General features: G+C 34.1%; 3 protein-coding genes across 3 annotated transcripts; 2 read left to right on the plus strand and 1 right to left on the minus strand.

Moving 5' to 3' along the window:
* Window positions 1-1278: 1278 nt before the first annotated feature.
* LOC147411297 (uncharacterized) lies at window positions 1279-1879 on the minus strand. Its single transcript, XM_086446980.1, has 2 exons — window positions 1590-1879; window positions 1279-1525 (listed from the first exon to the last, which is right to left on the minus strand). Exons 1-2 carry the CDS (start codon window positions 1854-1856, stop codon window positions 1355-1357), a joined length of 438 nt encoding a protein of 145 aa, XP_086303106.1. The 5' UTR covers window positions 1857-1879; the 3' UTR covers window positions 1279-1354.
* A 5122-nt stretch (window positions 1880-7001) lies between these two features.
* Window positions 7002-8984, plus strand: LOC147411298 (uncharacterized). Its single transcript, XM_086432019.1, has one exon. The coding sequence runs from the start codon at window positions 7002-7004 to the stop codon at window positions 8982-8984; it is 1983 nt and encodes a 660-aa protein (XP_086288145.1).
* A 5553-nt stretch (window positions 8985-14537) lies between these two features.
* On the plus strand, window positions 14538-19318 carry LOC147411299 (uncharacterized). Its single transcript, XM_086446993.1, has 2 exons — window positions 14538-14966; window positions 18792-19318. Exons 1-2 carry the CDS (start codon window positions 14711-14713, stop codon window positions 19100-19102), a joined length of 567 nt encoding a protein of 188 aa, XP_086303119.1. The 5' UTR covers window positions 14538-14710; the 3' UTR covers window positions 19103-19318.
* The last annotated feature ends 1543 nt before the right edge of the window (window positions 19319-20861 follow it).

Here is a 20861-nt window from a genome sequence, read left to right on the forward strand (position 1 = left end):
TTGATCTTAACTCACAAAATTGATTTTTTGTGAAATCCATCAGATAAAATTTCATCAATCAAGCTTATTCTTAGTCTCTGGGGTCCACTAAGTAGTGTACCAAATGCTAAAGATGTTTGCGAGTCATTTTATTATGTACCACAAATACCCAAAATTGAATATTAAATAACACATTGGTATTAGCTATTATCAATTTTGATTCCAAACATGCGTTACATCCATAGATTTTTTTTTGCTTGGGATACACATATGCACATTCTCATAAATATGTGCAATTGTGTATCTCAAGGCAATAAGATTTGTGATTCTGGCACATGCTACATCACGAGAGTTTCTTTTAGTATGCCACATGGGAGTGTCAGAAAATCATTACTCTATTATTTTTATTATTATCATTATTATTATTTTTCTTCACATAATTACGTATCTTAAAAATCTTGAGTAAATTTTTTTTTTGTGCATGTACTTAACCTTTAACCATTTTTACCATTCACTTCAATCATAAGATCGTATTTACTTTCAATCTCACGAATTGTTGAAGTAAAAGATGATAGAATTTTGTATTAAAAACTCAAGGATTTTCCACAGACGATTAAAGTGAGATTGAAAATGAAGTTCAATAATTTAAGAAATAATGTAGGACTCATGATAATTTGACACTCTTTTTCATACACCCCCATTATAGGACCATAGCTCCTTTGCTTTAGGATATACAAGAAAAAGATTTATGATTCTGTAATTGTGAGGTCGAGAAACATGTGGGGAGTGTTTGAAAAAAAGAGTGTCAGATTATCATTAATCATAATTTATCATAAGAGTAATGATTTTTTGACTCACCCACATTGCATACTCAAAATACTCTCCTGATGTGGCATGTGCTAGAACCATAGATCTTTATTCTTCAAAATACATAATTACATATATTTATGGGGATGTGCAGGTATGTATCCTAAGAAAGAAAATCTATAATCGTAACACATGCCACGTCAAGAGAGTATTTTGAGTATGTCATGTGAGGGAGTTAGATTATCACGGCTCTTATCATAAAAGATAATTCATTTGGGGAAGAAAAACCAATGAGTTTTTAAGTTCATAGTTTTCATTAGTCTATAAGAGAAAACCTTTGGTCAAGGGGCATGTCATAAGTTTCAAAACAGGGGCATGTCTTAATTATTCACAAGAATGAGGAGCATGTCTAAATTAACTAAAGTTTAAGGGTTATTAAATTTAATTAGGATTCGCCTCCTCACTGACACCGCCAACTTAGCTAAGTCCAGTTTCAATTAAAAAAAATCAAAATTACTAAAAGAGACAACAGCAATCACCTAATTATAAAGTAATTCTTCCCAATATATCAGGGGCATTTACAGGGCTCGATGACTGGTTCCACCTCAGTTTTGAAGAGAAGAAACGATAGTGAGTCGAGAGAGAAGTAAATGAACCCCCCAGGTGAGTGAGTCACAAACGATCCGAAACTCGTCCCCGCAACACAGTGCCAGGCAAGGCCGTACGATGAATCAAATTCCTACAAAAAAAACACATTCAGATGAATGTGTTTATGTGAGAGAGAGAGAGAGAGAGAGAGAGACCTTCTTGAGAGCTCGAGCAATGTGGGTGGGGTTAGGTCGATTATTGGGAGCGACATCAACAAGTGATCTGGTGCATCGCAACGCAAGTTCTTGCATGTAGGCTGGCATATCGGCTGATCTCAACCGTATATTTAGACTAATAGAAATGGAAGCCAGCCTCACATCTGTAGTTGGAGACCTATAGATGGTTGGCACTAACTTACGCCGAGAAGGATACAGCACACCTTCGTTCTTCTCCTTCGCTTTCTCTTTCTGTGTTCTCTCCATGGGTATGAGAGAGTGTTACAAAGCGAGAGACAACAAACCTTGAGATTTGACCATGTTTAAATTAAAGTAACGAGAAACGAGATATTGACGAGATATTGATACGCAGTACTGAGGGCTGACACGAGAAAGTGCGGAACTGCATGGCACGTGTAGGATCAGCTTCCTAAGAAATTGGATTTTATGTTTATTAGGTAATTTTTCAAGGGAGATTAATTAAAAATCTGACTAACCTTACTAAGTTAGAAAGGATTTCACCCTTGGTGAGGTTTCTTGGGACCAGGGGCGGAGCCAGCATTTTGCCCATGTGGAGGCAATCAAGAGTAAATTTTTTTTTGTGGGGATAATTAAAAGTGAAAAAAAAAATAATTATAGGGGCAAAGAGTGAAAAAAATAAAATTGTGAGACTGATAATGGCAGATTTTTTTTGAATGAGTTTTTTTTTTTTTTAATGAAATTTAGAGGGTTGTGGTGTTGGATGGCAGATATAGTCTATTACGTAATGTCTCTCTTTTTAATTTAATTATTTAAATCACCATTATTATTTTCATAAAAATGATTTTTTATATATATGATTATTGATAAATATATATTTTTGTAATAAATTAGTTTTTCTCAAACATCTAATATTGGGAAGAAAATATTTCAAAAAAAGTGTAAATCTTAAATGGTTCATAAATACCTGTGGTTCAATCAATTAAATGATTGAATAAGTGATATGTAGAAATTGACAGTTCTTTCAAAGATGGTAATTGAATTGAATGAACTTTATTGCAATATTTGATCACATCGATTGGACCATTTCTTGGATCTGGTTTTGAAAATAATGACAATTATTATTTAACTTTTGTAGTACTATAGAAATTATATACGTGTGTACGTGTCCTTTAAGTTGATCAAACAATTGATGAACATCACCGACTTGGTATCTAGTTTTAAAAACACATGAAATCTTATAGTTTAGTTGGTAAAATCTTTGGGTGATGTTGACATGGACTTGGATTCAATTTTCAACCAACTTAATTCTTCGTGAGCTGGAAACTTGACCATAGAGTGCCACGTGGTACAATCTTGATGACTCATTAACTCATATACCAACAAATCAAAAATCATTCTGATTGTTTTGATCATTTTAGCATTAGATGGTCCATGTCCTCCAATGAGAGGACTAAATATTCACAGATATAAAATTACTTCAAGGACTATGATAGAGGGATTTCTTTCTACCTAGTCCCTAAGTTTTAAGACTTCTCTTAATAGTTAATTTAATAAAACTTTTATTTATAATCAGTCGTTGAACCCCACTCCACAAATCTCTTATAATTGAATGTCAAAACTGTATTAACCTTTTGAATTCATCATTTTCATCTTTAAAAAAATATGAGTTTCAAAGACTTCATTCTGATGGAAAGGATTTGAGAAGGAAGAATAATTCATTTTCAAGGATTTTTTCAAGCATTTTAAAAATGTATGTAAAAAGTTTTTTAATTTTTTTTTTTTGCTTCGGTTTTGGATGAAAATCAATCGAGGATGGTTCTTGTAGTTTGAAATCGTCTACACAAGTCGTTATATCAAGTTTTTAGTCGATTTTTCTTTGTATTTTTGTTGGAAAAACTTGAAAAATGAAAACGAGTTAATTTTACCAACATCGAGCTCACCACTTTTTATTTTTGGGTTCAATATTTTTATTGTCGAACTCAACAATAAAAATAGATGAGCTTGACAATAAAAATATTGAACTTAACGATAAATAAAAAATGCTGATCTCGACCATAAAAAGTGGTGAGCTTGAGATTGTATAATTTTTTTTGAATTATCTCAGCTTTGTTCTTTATTATTTTTTATAAATCATCAAAATAAATTTAAAAAGTGCATCTAAATGTTCACAATTAGAAATATATCATTTTCACTCGTCCTTCACAATAAAAAATTGTCGAAAATGATTGGAATCACCATTGGAAAACCTAAGTATGTGAAAAAGATGAAAAAGTGGTAGTTTGGGTCTTTCAAAAACATTATAACCTGAGATGAGGTTTAGCGACCCTTAAGAAATAAAAGGTTTACTAAATGGACTGGCCAGCAACCGTCCAAAATTCAAAGACTAATTAGAAAAAATCTCTCCACTAGGGTCTTTCAAGAAATTTCCCAAAATTTAACCACGTGGTATTTTGTATGGGGCCCATAGCCCATTCATATATGCTTGTATTACAAATTCCATATTGTGATTTTGAAAATTGTCTAGATTGAACCGAATCATCTTGTCCGTGAAGCAGATGATACCTCATTATCAAGTCAAACGCAAATCTGAGACGTCATTAACAAAAAACAAGAAAAGAAGTAACAAGTTAAATACAAGGGTATTTTGAATTTTTTTTTTTTTTTTTCCAGAATCTAGGAGAAGTTAAAATAGTTTCCAAATGCAATTCTAACACAAAAGTACTTCTGGCAGTACTTAGAGAGTTTGGTTCCGAAAGACATATCATGCTCAAGAGTACTTCTCCAGTTATTTCATAGAGAACTCTAGCTCCAACTATTTGACAAAGTACTCTTGCCTTTGGTATCCAAACAGACCCTTAGGACTTTTACTTTTTAAAAGTATTTTTTTTAGATGAATCCAAATACACTTTATAATTTTCAAAAGCAGCAAAATAATTATGTATCCAAATGGGCTCTAAAAATAATAAAGAAAGCAAATTGAAAATATAATGGTGTCTTAATTAATTGTCCTTTTCAACTTTCTCTTAAGTCTTTTTATTTTATTTTATCGGTAAGCTAGGGTTGAGGGGGGCCCTCCCATTTTATTTCATAATGTTAACAAGAATAGTTACAAGTGATATCATCAAATACAATACTCAAAAGTTCTTTAGGAATATTTGTGTCATCCTCAATAACATAAAAAATGCTCTTCAATAGCTCCAAAACGAGCTAAAAAATTTGTTGCTTGATTTTTTTTCCCTCGAAAAGAACTCAAAAAGACACGTTGAAAATCTCATGGCCATGATTTGACTCTCTTTGACAATTTCAGCATATTTCCAAGATATCTAATAAACAACCAAACTTTTCTTGAGTCTTGATTATACTCGAGTCTTAATCTGAGATAGTGGAATCGCACAATTCCAAGACATCTCGTAGTTACCTTTGATCACACTCCAAGACATTCTTGGAGCAACAATATTTAGAAAATTCACAAATATATATTGTTGATTGTTATGAGGGGGAGCTAGAGAATGAGATGCATTGCTTGTACATGTTCAAGACATCTCGTGCTTACCTTCGATTACACTCTACTTTCTTCTTTCTTCATACATTTTTTTCCCCATTTGCAAGCATAGAGAATAACCATACAATAATGCCATGCACCCCAACCCTCAAGCTTAAATCCAACCCCAACAACTACAATCTCAAAATTAAGTTCATGAAATTGCCCTTTGTGTCTCTCCCTAGCTAACGACCAAGGTACGAAATCTTGCCTTTTTCAATGGACTTTGAAACTTTACTATGTGATAAATATCTTTGGTTTGTTATGGTTTTGCTCTAAAAATTAAGAATCGTGATAATCTGACTTACCCATGTGGCATACTCAATCAACACCCCTGATGTGACAAGCTCAAGAACCGTAGATCTACTCGCCTTGGGATACAGAACTACAATTCTCCATAAAAAGATGCAGTTTTGTATCCCGAGAAGAGCATATCTACGGTTCTCACACGAGCCTGTCATGTGGCTAAGTCAGAATATCACGACTCAAAAATTAATTTTCATTTATACTAGATAGAGATCATGCACTCAAGGGAGTTGGTAGCTATCTTTTTTGGCTTCCCAACCCATTAATAATGTTTGGTACACCCGAAAAAACCATCTTGATTGGTGATTTCTACACAAGGTATCATGAGGTGACCATCTTGATTGGTGTGGCTTCCCGACCCACACCACAGGTATCATGAGGTGACCAGATGATGAGAAATGATCTAATCCATAGGCCAGAGATCACCAATCAGACCAAGTTTTTTTTTTTTTTTGGCTTGTAGGTTTGACCATAAATTGTTACTAAATCTGCTCTTTTTATATCAATGCAAAAATGGGTAAGAAGTGAAATGCATCACGATACACTTATTGTGGAATATAACAAACCATATGCCAACAGATTTATTTTTAATTGGATTAGATGAAATTAATAACATAATATTTGGACAAATCAGGTTCTGAAGACGATAGTCACGATACAACGTATTTACTTGAAAATTTCATTGTCATATGCAATATATATATATATATATATTAGATATTTTCGATGATTGTTTATATATTTGATATTTAGATTTAGATCATTCTATTTATTTTGTTTCTAGTTAATAAGTATTTTTGTTCATATTATGATTCTATTTGTAACTTGTTTACAGTTTAAAATATATGTAAGCAAAACCAAATTAACAAATTGAGAGGCCAATTCTCTTGGTATCCATACAAAATCATTATAGAGAGAAACCATGAATTATAAAATGACCAAAGTGATGGTCCGACTAGAGTTTGTAATAAAACCGCTTTTGGTAATTGTAAGAAAGAATCCTATGATTTGAAACATAAATCAAACAAGAACACAAGAATCTCACAAGACACAAGATATATGTGATTCGATCAAAGTATCGACCTTCGTCCATGTCCGAAAACGGAGGTTTCACTATGATAACCAAAGAAGAACTAGGTTACAATTTCTCTCTGTCTCTTGTATATCTCTCACACCCTTTTAGGGTTTCATCTCTTACCTTTTATATACTTAGGGTTATAAAGAGGTCAAACGGGTCGGATCCAAATCCAAACCAACCCCACACATTACCAATTAAACGGGTCGTTAATGGATCATCAAAATATCCGGATTGAATCCACAATAACTCTCTATATACAAGAATAGAAGACATATCCCAACAATGATAAACTATCAAATTTTACGATTATCATCTTTTACTAATATAAATAGAGGAAATGTAAACATATCTAAACATATTTGTTTAAGTTTGATCATGATCGGTATTTAAAACTATGTACTATTATTTATTAACTTAAATTTGATTATGAATATTTGGTCATAGTTTACCTATGTGTGGTGTTATAAATGAAATTAACTGCACATTAAAATCAAACAGGAATAACATGGACTTCCCTGAGCCTCTCAAAAAGCTTTGGAGTGCATGGGAGATTCGGATTTTAATTCTCTGTAGTCTGCTCCTCCAGGCCCTACTTCTCATCTTGGCGCCCCTTCGAAAGGGAAAATGGTCCAAATATGTAAGACCATTCATCTGGGCATTTTACTTGTTGGCCGACTCTTTCGCAGGTTTAGTTCTTGGAAACCTCATCAATGCCCAAGGTGGTGACTCTGAATGTGAAAACCCTAGAAACAATATTGAGCAATCTATTTGTAGCTCCAACAGTGAACTTATGGCCTTCTGGGGTCCATTTCTATTGTTGCACCTCGGAGGTCCCGACACTATAACTGCTTTCGCTCTCGAGGACAATGAGTTGTGGTTAAGACACTTGCTTTGGCTGATTTTTAATGTCTTCACTACGAGTTACCTTCTTGCACGGGCCCTCCCCATGAGAAGACTCTTGGCCCCAATGCTACTAATACTTTTGGCTGGAATTATCAAGTATGGTGAGCGAACTCGTGCTCTTTATCTTGCAAGCATGGATGTTTTCAAGGATTCTGCAGCACGGAATACCATCCCAAATTATCCCAGCTTCATGGAGGAATTCGTGCCAAGAGCAGAATTTCAGGCTTATTTAAATAGGCCACAAGAAGAAGAACGGTCTGCCCAACAATTCGAACCACTAGACAACATTAAAGTGGTAGAAGCAGCTCATCATTTCTTCAAGACGTTTAAGGGCCTAATTGCTAACCTTCTTTTCAGCGTGAGCTTGAGTCAGTTCTTCTTTCTGAGATTATGCGGTGAAGATGCCTTTAAAGTGGTAGATGTCGAACTTGGATTCATCTATGATGTGCTCTATACAAAAGCGGTTGTGGTGCATTCGGTTATCGGGTATGTTCTACGCGGCATTTGCTCTTGTTCAATTTGGGCATCACTCTTGCTTTTCACTTTTACTAAGAAGCGCAATTATAAGAAATTCGACAGAGGAATTACATATGCATTGCTTATTGGCACCATTGCCATGGATGTTATTGCATTTATAATGCTCAGCTTCTCCAATTGGACTATTGTCTCCCTTGGGAGTACTCGTCTTAGGCGGATTGTCTCTATAATTCTTGGAAAATGTCCATTTCTTAATAGACCCAGGTGGTCAGAATCAATCTCACAGTACAATTTGATTGATTTCTGTCTCATCGAGCGTCCAAAACATGTAAATTGGATCGTACAAAAGCTCAGCATTGGAGAATTTGTAGATTATCTTCAATATACATCCCGTGCATCAGTCACCAAAAATCTAAAGGATTTCATTTTTGATGAGTTGAAGAGAAAATCTGAGTTTGCCAAGGATTCCACGACCACACAGATGGTATGTTCATGTCGAGGCAATTGGGTTCTCAAAGGCACTGATTTTCAAGACTTACTTGGTTGGAGCATCGAAAAAGAATTCGATGAGAGCCTTCTATTGTGGCACATTGCAACTGATCTCTGCTACAACAACGACAAGGGCACAAGCAGATATAAGGAGATCAGTAAGAATATATCAAACTACATGCTATATCTCCTAGTAATGCAACCTTCCATAACATCGTCAATAGTGGGAATCGGGTTAATTAGATTTCGAGACACATGTGCTGAGATAAAGTATTTTTTTCACAAAGAGAATTCGAGGCCAACGTTGGAGAAGGCACGTATGATCTTAATATCATTGAATACGGAAGTTGAACCTTTATTTACGAAAGGATCTAGAACCAACTCTGTGTTGGTTAATGCACTTTGGCTCACCAAATTGCTCCATCAATTACCCGAGGATAAGAAATGGAGGATCATTAGTGAGGTGTGGGTGGAGATGTTATCTTATACTGCAAGTCACTTTCGAGGAGTTTTCCACATTACGCCACCAAGTAGAGGAGGAGAGATGCTAATCTTTGTACGATTCTTGATGGTTCACCTTGGTTTGCGTGAACAATTCACCATTTCAGCTCAGGTGTAATTTGTGTTGCAAAATTATTTTGAACCCTGTTTCCTTTTTAGGGTTACTAAAAAGGAAGTTATGTAACATTTTCTTAAGGGATTTTTTCTATTTGTGGGATTTTTATTTTTGGGGAGATATACATGTTTTAGCAACTCCCGATTTTATAAATAGAGATCTTTTGGGTTGTAAAAACTCAAGGAAAGAAAATAGTAATTATTCTTATTCTGATCCGTGGATGTAGGCGCACTATTGAACCATTTAAATCCTTGTGTTTTTCATTTATGCGTTACTAATTCTCTTTATTGCTTTGTTGTTCTACAAATTGTTATCAAAGCCAATAATTTTGTACTTATTGTAGTCAAATCACTTACAAACACGAAGTTTGATGTCGAGAGATTCAACAAGAGTGGTAGTTTCAATCTATGGCAAAGAAAGGGTAAAAGATATATTGGTTCAAAAGAGTTCGGTTAAGGTGTTGAAAGTGAGTCCTGTAAACCAAAGTGTGATAGGTGATTGTCAGGTGGTTCCTAAGGTTTGAGAGGACATGTCAAGATCCCCTTTTGGAGTTGATTAGGCAGCTACACATGTGTATTGGTTGTGTGATCGAATCGGGGCAGACCAAGATGATTCAATAGTGTGTAGTTGGTGCTTTAAAAGGCCAATGGTTGTTTGAGATATTAACAAACAGGTGACTGAGTCAGGTTGATTTAGGTTTGAGTTAGAGTTACATCCCAGGCATAGTTGATGCAAAGTTTGTTGTTTAATACATGTGCGATTTCTCTCCAAGTTGGTTATGGTATTAGGCCAAAATAGAATGATGGACACGTGTGACAAGTAATTGTCCTAGGTCTTCGGTACGACAAAATTCAAGTCAAGCTAGAGATTGTTGTGTAATTAATTGGTATTTTATTTTCCTTTTATGGTTACTAAAGAGGGGATTATGTAATATTTTCTTATGGGATTTTGTCTATTTTTGGGGAGATCGATACATATTAGCGACTCTCGATTTTCTAAATAAAGATCTCTAAGGTTGTAAAACATAAAATCTCAAGGAAAGAAAATAGTGATTGTTCTTGTTCTTATCCATGGACATTGGCACATGATCAAACCACATAAATCCTTGTCTTTTATTTGTGAGTTATTTGTTCTCGTTATTGCTTCGTTGTTTTACGATTTTATCAAAGTAGTCGTGCACGTGAATCCAACAAGTTGAGAGCAGATTCTCTATAGCACGTTTTTCTTGTAACATTTTTCAACGATTGAGAGAGCACCACATCAACAACATAACAAAATCTGGCCATTTAAATATGGGGCCTTAATGAGCAAAAGAAATACAAATCTATCTTGGCAATCTAATCACCACCGAGAGAGACGATAATCAGACATCTAACATCTCTTTCTAAATAGTATTTTGATCATTATTTGTTATTTCTAGTGTTATTATGATCTCATCTCAGCATCTTTGGCATTTCTGTGCTCAATTAATTGAAGTACATATTAACTAGTGTTATTGCTATCTTTTAAAATTTTACTTTTGGTTTTGATTGGGATGGTGGATTAAAAGCATTGCAAAAGCACAATTCTACTCTTAACCATCCAATTAAATTTTCTAGAAATTTTCATTCCAAAATTTTCATCCTTATTGATAATAGGATCAAAGTAAATAAAATAGTCATTTGATAGCATTTCATGTTAATTAATCTCTATTCAATAAATTTTAAAAATAGTTTCATCACATTTTTAAATTATTGTTATTTTTTTTTTATCTTTTGCCAAGATTATCTCAAATTGGTCCTTAATACATCAAACAAGAATAATCGAGTAATAATGATTCGACATGAAGTCTTCATCCTAACATTTTAAAATGGAAAATTAACAAACTAAAACATAGAATAATCATCTTGACTCGATTGAATTTTGAGTAATATGGTCAAAAATACTATCTACATGTGCCCCATTTGCAGGATTACAAACATGGAGTATCTCCATCCTAATTTATAAAGTTGTAACAATGGTTTCGGATATATATGGCTCACTCTCATTATGGATCTGTGGGTCACGTAAAGATTCACAAGGGAGCACTATTTTGAATCCAATTACTCACTAATCCATCTGTTAATGAACCTATACACAGCTAATTTAGCTAGATTTGAAATCTTTCTAAGGTCCGTGTGCTTACATCTTGGCATCCAAAAATATAATCTGATGCCACTGACTTGTAAATGAGGAAATTCTAAGAATTTTGAAAAATAAAATTCAAAAGTATTAATTTTCATCGTTGAATTTTAATTTTAAGTTTCGTAGTTTGGGGAGTTCAGTAACCGTTCAGTTTCAACACTTTGGATCAAGAAAAATAATATATTTTTTAAAACTTTTTTTAATATGAGGTCTTCCGTGAAATCTAGAAGGCATTGTTGTGTTAGATTGTCAATTTAGTAATCCATGTGGAACCCAACAGCCTTTAGTAAGATTTGAAATCTTATTAAGTTAGTAAGGAAAATGTTTTTCTATCATTTTTATTTTTTTATTTTATAGAGAAACACTTTCCTTACTAGCTTAGTAAGATTTCAAGATTTCAAATAAATATCAAATTGGCGATCAAACACCACATCCCTCTAGATCTCATGGAAAGAGGAAGAGAAGGCAAGAAAAGAAGAAATTGCACATCAGCCACCCAGGTACACCTCTCTATCCTTTCCCCCATATCTCTCTCTCTCTCTCTCTCTCTCTCTCTCTTCTCAGATATCTCCCTCTCTCTTGGATCTTTCTTTCTCCCCCATATCTCTCTTGAAGATCCGTGGATCAGAAAAAATCATAGATTGTTTCAAAATTTTCGTTTTCAAGATTGTTTCGTTGGCTGAAAAATCGAAATGTCTTATACGTACGAAATGAAACGAATGTTTGAACCATGGCAAAAAACCACTACAACTGCCAATATGGGTCTCTCTCTCACCCATCTTGACTTTTCGATTGTCGTCATTGATGCCAATGCTGGTCTTTGAAACCTCGATCTCCTCATTGGCCTTGAAAATAGATCTAATTACACAGTTGTTGAGGTCTTCTGTATTTCCAAACCAAGATCGAAACTTCCACTTGATTTTGGTGGAAAAGCCCTGATTTGGCTACTAAAAAAATATGGACTATTTAGTATCCAATTTATCAAATATATTAACTAAAAAAGATTTTTATATTGAAGTACTATAATTACCCTTTCAATGATTTCCTATGTGTTATAATTAATGACATGTCCTTTAAGTATGGTCATCAATTATAATAATCTTTAAATCACATAGATGATGATGACTACATTAATAATGATGATGGAGATGAGTATGATCATCATCAAATTGATTTGGTCTATGTATATCATATTTATTAAAATATATAAATAATTTTAAATAATTAAAACATAATTTTAGAACTCAACTTGAATGTTCATTGAATGAATTCAACTAAAAAATTAGCAAGTTAACACAAATGAATCAAATAAAATCATATTGAATTTAATTTTTAATAAATAAAATATTTAATTTTTATTTTTCACAAAAATATTAATAATTAAATAAATTGGTCAAGTTTTTTATTTGATCCCTATACTTTTATATCAAACACTTTGTAAAGTTGTTAAAAGGGTATTCCAAGTATTTTACTTAAAAAATCTTCAAAAAATTCTTAATAGACTAATATTTTATTAAGTGAGGTTTAAATGATCTGTATTTTTTACTAGTGGATTATTTGCTACATATTCTCAATAAAAAGTCCTTCTCCCAATCTTAAATCCAAAAAATAAAAATCTAAGAAAAAAAAAACAATCATTTCATGAGTCGAATTTGACTAAATTAAGATTCTGGCTAACTGTTCATTTAAATCAAAACGTGAACATGCAAAATTGCAGATTTTTTAAGTAACGAGATCGTAAATTTAAAGTGATAAACTCGCTAGTTATTTTCTCAAGAAGTCTATTTTTGATTCAGATTTATACATTAAATTCAACAATAACATGATGACAAACTCTAGTGCTTTCTAAGTCCATGTTTCTATCATCTATCACTAAACTATTGATTTTGTTTAAGGGTCCACATCCTTGGAGCCTTATTCTTGTCGATAATGACTCAGCGAGAAACTGAAGGGGACTCCCATTGGTTGCACTTGGACTGATGACTTTAAATATTGTTGTTGGGACTTTGGGATGTACAATGGTGACCGTGAAAATAATTATCATTGAATAGTGTTAATTAGTGGTGGGTTCACCACAAATCATATTAAAATTTTGAAAATGGGTATTTTCTCAAACAGAAATTTGAATATCAATGACCCGTTAAACTGTTTTAAGAATTATTATGTTATTTTATTATCATTATTATATTATTATTATGATCATTATTAATGTAAAAAGTAAAAAATGCTGTCACTCTTATCATGAATTTTTGGAGTTGATGGATTACTTATATAATTAATTATTTAGACAAATTAAAAAATAGATAATTTCAAACAATGTATTTTAATACTTTAAAAATCGTTTGTCAACATCCAAATAATGAAAAGTATAGAATGACAATAATTTTAAAAATCGTCGAGACTGAGATGATTCGTTTGAGTTATCTCAATATTATTTTTAAACAAGTGGAATTTTAAATGTCATTTACACTAACTTGTATGATATTTAAAAATTTTCAGTTGTCAGTTAGATCTTTTGTCCGTAAAAAGAATTATCTCACCCCAGAATCATATCTTAATAATGATCTCTCCTTCTATTTCTTACAAAGAGTCTGAAATTTGGGACAGGATACTTAGATCAAGATCTTATGATGATCAAGTTAGCAAGAAATTAAGAAGAACTGAGTTTGAGCAGGAGTAAAAAAATCTTTTACTTGTTTGTTGATCATTTTATGCATAGATTCCAAGATTCCTACTTACATTAATGACTCCCTTCTTGAAGCATAATACATCCTTATACCAATCTTTTACTGATTTGATATGAGCATTCACTTCTAAATAGTAATGATCCAAGAAAATCTTCTTTAAGAGTTTGTTTTGATTCTCTTGTTATATTTTGTAAACTTTCCTAAATGAATTAATGACTCGACTACATTCAACTGAAGGTTTTGAGTTTTGTTATGTGTCGCTCAGGCTGAATCATCTTCAAGAGTCGACTGAGATGTAACATGGATGTCTCAACTAAATCACTCACCTGTCTAGTGGTTTTATCAACACCTGTCACTCCTGATACAAATCTTGCATTGCTTTAGTAGTCCTGTAGGTCTTATTGGTCCACGTAATCGAACGAAATTATACCCTCACACTCGCCAAGTCAATCAAAATTAATATTAAAAAAAATATATCTTTTACTAACTAATTATTATTAGCTAAATTAAATATATTCTAGTAACTAAGCATATTTGAACTCATTTTACATATTTTATAACAAATTTATTAAATTATAAACCTTGTTAGAGGCATAAGTGTTTCGAGATGACTCAAGCGAGTCAACTTGGTACCGAGTTTGGAAGACATGAACATTGAACACCGAATTATGACATGTACCGTTCTATAGTTCTACTCTGTGTCTCTGTCTGCTTTAAATAATAAACAGGTCACAGGTCCTCTCCGAGTCTCTCAGATCTTAATTCTTTGCAAATCCCCCAATCTAGGGTTTCTGATTCTCTACTTCATCTCCGATTTTTTTTGGGTTAAAGTAATCTGATTTTTCCTCCAAATCTCCATTTATTTGTTCTTATACTTCAATGGCTGTTGTACTCGAATCGATCAGAGTTCCTCACTCTTCTGGCTTTCGAACAACTCTTGCACCATCGCCAATGGCTTCTTCTGTTTCTGCGATCTCGAGCGTCCAAAAAACCAGTTCTTTGCCGGAATTCAGGGGCTTGAGGATCCAATTGCGTTCTCCAAGACGCACATTAACATTCACGACCTCGAGGAATGATAGAATTGTTCGTCCAAGAAGTAGAATTGTCAGCGAAGCTCAGGAAACTACTCTCGAAGGTTAGATTTCTTCTATTTCCCCCCTTTTATGTATTTAATTGATCTGATATTTTGGTGTAATATGTTTTTGTTTTTATTTTTTTGAACTACTTATTAAACGATTTTTTTTAAACCTACGATGTTTTCGAAATATAATTAAAAAAAAAAAAACTTTTAAAAGATCCAATTAAATCCTACAATTTTTCACAATAATCTCACGAGTAAATTTAACTGTTTCTTTACAAATTAAAGAAAATCACTCTCTTATGATAAATTTTACCTACTTTTCTGCTTTAAATATATTGTTTCCAAAAAAATATAAATAGATTTCTCATGCTTTATTGAGATCTCATGGAGTGAGAGACATATTTTGGAGATCATTAGAATTGCTTATATTACTAGACTAAGGGTAGAATTAGTACTATTATACGCATATTACTACATGATATTTATCATATATATATTTGGTTTTTGATAAATAAGAATTCATTTATTGAGGGGAATGGTCAAGATGACCAGACCACGAAGAGGACAGACTACAAACTAAAATAAGATAAACAAAGCAACCGAACAAAAGACTCACTTACATAGCAATAGAGCAAACCCGCTCCCATTTGGTAAAAAGATTTTCAAAGAAAATTCCTTTAGATTCCTCATAGATTTTACTCCAAAGGAAGATGGGACCCAAGATGGAGAAAATAAGTTCTTGGCAAAGCTCTCCCTATCTTTGAATATCCGAGCATTCCTTTCTTTTTAAATCCCCCAACAAATAGCCAAAAAAGGGTGATCCTCTAAAGCTTCCTTTTGGAGGCCACAAACCCTAAATCAAGAGAAGCTCGACTTTCAAACAAGATTAAGATAAAAAGGGGAGAGCACCAAGAGACGCCAAACAAGCCTAGTTAATGAGACCAAATCTCTTTGGTCAAATTGCAATGAAGCAGTATGAGATCCACAGACTCCCCATCTGACTTACACATTCCACGAAAGTTTACTGAAATAATATCCCTTCTCATAACATTATCCATTGTCAAAATCTTCCCCAAGATAACGGTCCAAATGAAGAAGGAAAATTTTGCAGGAACTATTGGGCTCCAAACTTGCATATAGTGGACATGCCAGTGCTGCACATGTGAAAGGCTATGGTAAAGGGATTTAACCAAAAACATCCCTCTCCTATCATCACCCTTTAATGAGTATCCTCATCATTGGGATTGAGGGCCACAATCTCGATGGAGTTAACAAGACGAGCAATGGAGTCCATTTCTCAATTGTTGAAGCTTCTCCTGCGACCAAAATCCCAATCGACTCCATGGTTGGAACAAGTTAAGAAACAAGAAATCGGAGCCTACTTCTTCAAGAATAACTCAAACAAATTGAGGATTGGTATTTGAGGGAAGAAGGTCCACACTAAGGATCCTCCCAGAATCTCACCATGGAACCACTTCCAATTCTAAATCCCACCTTATTCCTGAATACTTGAAGAAAATTCCTTTTCAAACCCTACAACCATTGAAAGAATGAACAACACTGCTTTCCCAATTGAACGACTTTTCACCAAATTACTTCTTTCTGCCAAAGATGATTTTAATCACACTTGAACCTCCATAATCACTTGTCCAAAAGAGCATGATTCCTTTGACACAACTTTCGAATTCCGAGCCCTCCGTGCTTTTCTTTGGGTGACAGATCCGATTCCAATTGACCAATGACTTTTTCCCCTCCTTGTCAAGCCAAATGAACTCTCTAAACAATTTTTTCAATTTTAGCTCCGCACTCCTAGGTATAGATAATAAGGTTAGAAAGTTCGCCAAGTTACTCTTAATTATAGTCACCTTACCACGTTTAGACAAGTAGCGAGATTTTCAATAAGAGAGTTTCTTATCCACCCTCTTCAAAATTGGGTCCACTTTGCTATTATAAGGTGTGCCTAGGGGATCCAAAGTAAGACGAGGGAAAGGAATGAATCTAGCATCCCATGAAAGCACCAAGAACCTCAATGTCACCCACATCGCCAACAAAAGAATCCTTACGTTTTTGGAGATTCACCGGCATACTTGAGAAAACCTCAAAACACACAAGGATTCCACAAAAAGCACAGATTTCTTGGATGGATGCATCCATGAAAATGGGATGTCATTCGCAAACTGAATATGAGAAACCATTAGACTGCTTGTCCCACCAACAAAGCTTGAGAGAACATTGTTTGCAACTACCTTAGAAACCATCTGCCCAAGAGCCTCGACGGCTATGATGAAAACAAATGGTGATAAAAAATCTCCTTTCCTGAGACCTCTTGAGCTTCTAAACAAACTAGTTAGGGATCCTCATATCTAATTTCAAACTAAATTTGCATTAAACCCAAACTTCTCACTCATCTATCCCATCTTTTCATCTTTTCTCCTACCCCCAAAGCCATGTTGTATTAAACTAGTATTTTTCAATGATTGTCATTCCACAAATTGCACAAAAACTTAAAATTGATGGAGGTAAGTCCCCTTGTCATAACTCATGAGGATGTCCTTGGTAGGAATTTCCCCGAGGGAAGCTGCCTGGATGAAAAATAAGATCTCGGAGGGGAATTTTGGCCCCCAAATGGCAATATCTTGGGTTGGACTCCCTTTTCACAATACACTATTATTTCTTCCAAAAATAGACTAAATTGGTATAATGACTGAAATCTTTTTGATGCAAAACATCATCACCATATGCATGAAGTTCAGAGGTCCTCAAAATTGCAAAGTCCTTGTATTTTAACAAAGTCTAATGGTAGAACTTTTTTGTTGATCAGGCATTCCATTATGGGTTTTCTAGAACACTGTAGACTTGAGCAGATCCCTGAACCCTATCTAATACCAAATGAAATCCCTAGTTTCTGAGAAGAAGTGTGCCCCAGAGGAATAAAAATGATGAAAGCATCCACAGGGACAAAAAATGCTTTTGTTTCCAAAAACATAAAAAAGTACTGTTATTTTTTAAGACTGGGAAACACAAGGGGGAAAAAAAAATCAGGAGTTGTAAAATTTCTTCCTACTCGTCAAGATTCTATTCAAGTATTTAGGCAAGTCTTTTGGTTTTTTCTTGCGTATAGTGCTGTTGTGCACTTGTGCCTTTCACCATATCATTTAATATTCTGTAGTGCCTACCATCAATGTTTTTGAATGTTGGAGCTGGTAACGACCTTGTCTTTTGAATTGAGGAAATGGTGGGCCCTTGGTACTTCCTCCAAAAGATGGTTTCAATGGACAACTCAATCACTATTTTTTGTCCTTATCATCATTCTATTCATCTATCACTTCACTTTTAAAGCTGTCTTTAGAAGCTCAAAACTCAACTAGGAATCAATCTGCTTCAAGTACTTGTTCAATTACAGCCCACCTCTATATCAACATTTCTTAAGATATATTGAGTTACCATAATTGTGGTTTTCACGTTTTCTGATTCTTCTTTGGGATCTTAAGGTGCTCCATCAAGTTTTTCCGGGGGTGATGATCTCAGTGACCACCTCAACTGAACCGAAATCTTGATGAGGTTTTCGTGTGCTTTACCGATCATTTTCATGTAAAGTTGCTTGGGCCTTTTCTTTTGGTTATAGTTGAAGCACGTGTTGTGGTCTTATGCCCCTTAGGATTCTCTATTTATATGAAAGGAAGCAATATACCTAACTTATCAAATTTACTCTAAAGTTTCTAAGAGGAAGCAATATACATGATCAAGTGATTTGCTATGGTTGACTTCCTCGTGAGCAGAATTTCCACATATTTTTATGAAAAGTTATTTGATCTGGTGAATTCAATTTTTGCAGAACTTACATCTTTATTTATTTATTTATGGTTTTCGATTATGCAGTGCCAGCCGTTACCGATAAGTCATGGGAGTCACTAGTTCTCAAGGCCGATCTTGTGCTGGTTGAATTCTGGGCGTCTTGGTGTGGGCCTTGCCGTATGATCCATCCAGTAGTAAGTGAACTTTCAAAACAATATGCAGGTAAATTAAAATGCTATAAACTGAACACTGATGATTGCCCATCAATTGCAACTCAATATGGGATCCGAAGCATACCAACTGTCATGATCTTCAAGAATGGTGAGAAGAAAGACGCGATTATTGGTGCCGTGCCAAAAACTACACTGACCAACAGCATTGATAAATTTGTTTGAAGGTTTGCTAAAACCTTTGCAAGAATCTCACTGTCTAGTACTGTTTGATGATATCCCTTTAGGGGCCCGTGTTCAGATACTATGATGCCATATAATAAATCCATTACAATGTGTATAGTTATGGAGGTTGTGATTCTCTTGTTTTATTGTTTAAGATAACATGTTTGTGTACACAGTTGAATATTTTGTATTGGAATGTCAGCATGGTCATTTTCAGTTGTGAACATGTCAAGTCTTTAACATGTTCTGTACTGAGTTCGTGAATTACAAGGTACATTGGTCAAGGTTTCATGCTCAGTTATTTAATTTTAATATCTATTTATTATAAAAAAGTTCTAAAATTGGTCCAGAAGACTCACTCATATGAAACGAGATAAATTAAATGAGTCAACTCAATCCCAATCGAGTCCAGAAGACTCACTCATTCAATTTAAAAAACATGTATTTGGCAATTGGATCATGCCTGCTTCATATCCATATCCCCGAATTCCCCTTTTTATCTTGGATTGTCAATTGGCCAGGCGACCTCAAGCCCATGGTTTTAAATCTTGTCCAGGACCGGCAATACTCGTCTGAGTTGTCTCGGTATTGTTCACCAACAAAACGAGTTGACAAGTTGTCTCAAAGACCTGGTTTGGTTTGGTTTGTTTTAATTCTAAGGCAATTTTTTAAATCTCGTTCGAGACCACTTGGTCTCGTTCAATGGACGAGATGAGATGTTAAAACGAGTTTTTAAACCAAGCTCAAGCCTCGCAATTAAACCCAAGTCGGGACTGGCCCAAGTATTCAGGCCGATTTATGGGTTGGGCTGGGCCACTTAGCTAATTTTCTTTTATGCACTATCTTAATATTATTATTATTTTTAGGCAAAGAAAGACTAATGGTCACAACAGTCGATAGGTAAATGTGGCTTTTGAACACAATAGATATTATAAATTCAGCTAATAATGTTGGAGAGTTACTATTACCACACCAACTTTTACTAATGCCACACCAACTGTGTAATTCTTTAGTGGTTCATAAGAATTGGTGTAGCGTTAGTAAAAGTTGCTGTGGCAATAGCAGCTCTCTAATTTTATTATAACTAAAAGAGAACGGATCATGGGACATACGAAAAAACATATGTAAAAATAATGTAATAATAATAAATTTTCAAAAATATGGGTTAGAAGTTTCGGATTGAATTGATTTTTTGTGAGGATGATCTCTATGATGAGAAGATCATCCAAAAAAAAAAAAAAAAAATCTGTCCAATCTGAAACTTATAATCCCATCAAAAGTGATTTAGAATGTGGACCGTCGATTTTTTACCAATAATTTGTAAATCACTTTTGATGGACTTAGAAGTTTCAGATTGAGCTAATTTTTTGTGAGGATAATCTTCTCATCATAGTGACCATCCTCGCAAAAAATCAGCTCAATCCCAAACCTCTAACCCATATTTTGAAAAACCATTGTTTTTACATATGTCCCATGAACCACCCTAAATAAAATTAGATATATGTTATGATCCGGCCAGGCCATCCAACGGGCCTAGATCACAAGTTCCAGCCTGTTCCAAAACTATAATCAAGCCCAACCCAAATTGACGGGCCTCAATCTTATTAGTTCAAATAAATATCGGAAAGTTTCGAAAAAAAATCAGAAAATTTTCGCAAAATATAGAAATGGAAACCCATCATCTTCAGCGTCCCTTAAAATCCTGCCTTGTTCTTGAAATTTGAATGTTGAAGAAAATAAAATTTCGAGGGTGAAAGAT

The sequence above is a fragment of the Akebia trifoliata genome, chromosome 1, assembly GCF_017979445.1.
Source record: "Akebia trifoliata isolate Shusen 1 chromosome 1, ASM1797944v1, whole genome shotgun sequence".
NCBI lineage: Eukaryota > Viridiplantae > Streptophyta > Magnoliopsida > Ranunculales > Lardizabalaceae > Akebia > Akebia trifoliata.

Bases quoted from the DNA above. Each gene is read 5' to 3' on its own strand.
- LOC147411297 (XM_086446980.1), bottom strand. From the start codon at position 1,856: ATGGAGAGAACACAGAAAGAGAAAGCGAAGGAGAAGAACGAAGGTGTG. The intron at 1,526-1,589 runs GTCTCTCTCTCT...TTTTTTTTGTAG, and splicing joins TTGCTCGAGCTCTCAAGAAG to GAATTTGATTCATCGTACGG.
- LOC147411298 (XM_086432019.1), top strand. From the start codon at position 7,002: ATGGACTTCCCTGAGCCTCTCAAAAAGCTTTGGAGTGCATGGGAGATT.
- LOC147411299 (XM_086446993.1), top strand. From the start codon at position 14,711: ATGGCTGTTGTACTCGAATCGATCAGAGTTCCTCACTCTTCTGGCTTT. The intron at 14,967-18,791 runs GTTAGATTTCTT...TCGATTATGCAG, and splicing joins TCAGGAAACTACTCTCGAAG to TGCCAGCCGTTACCGATAAG.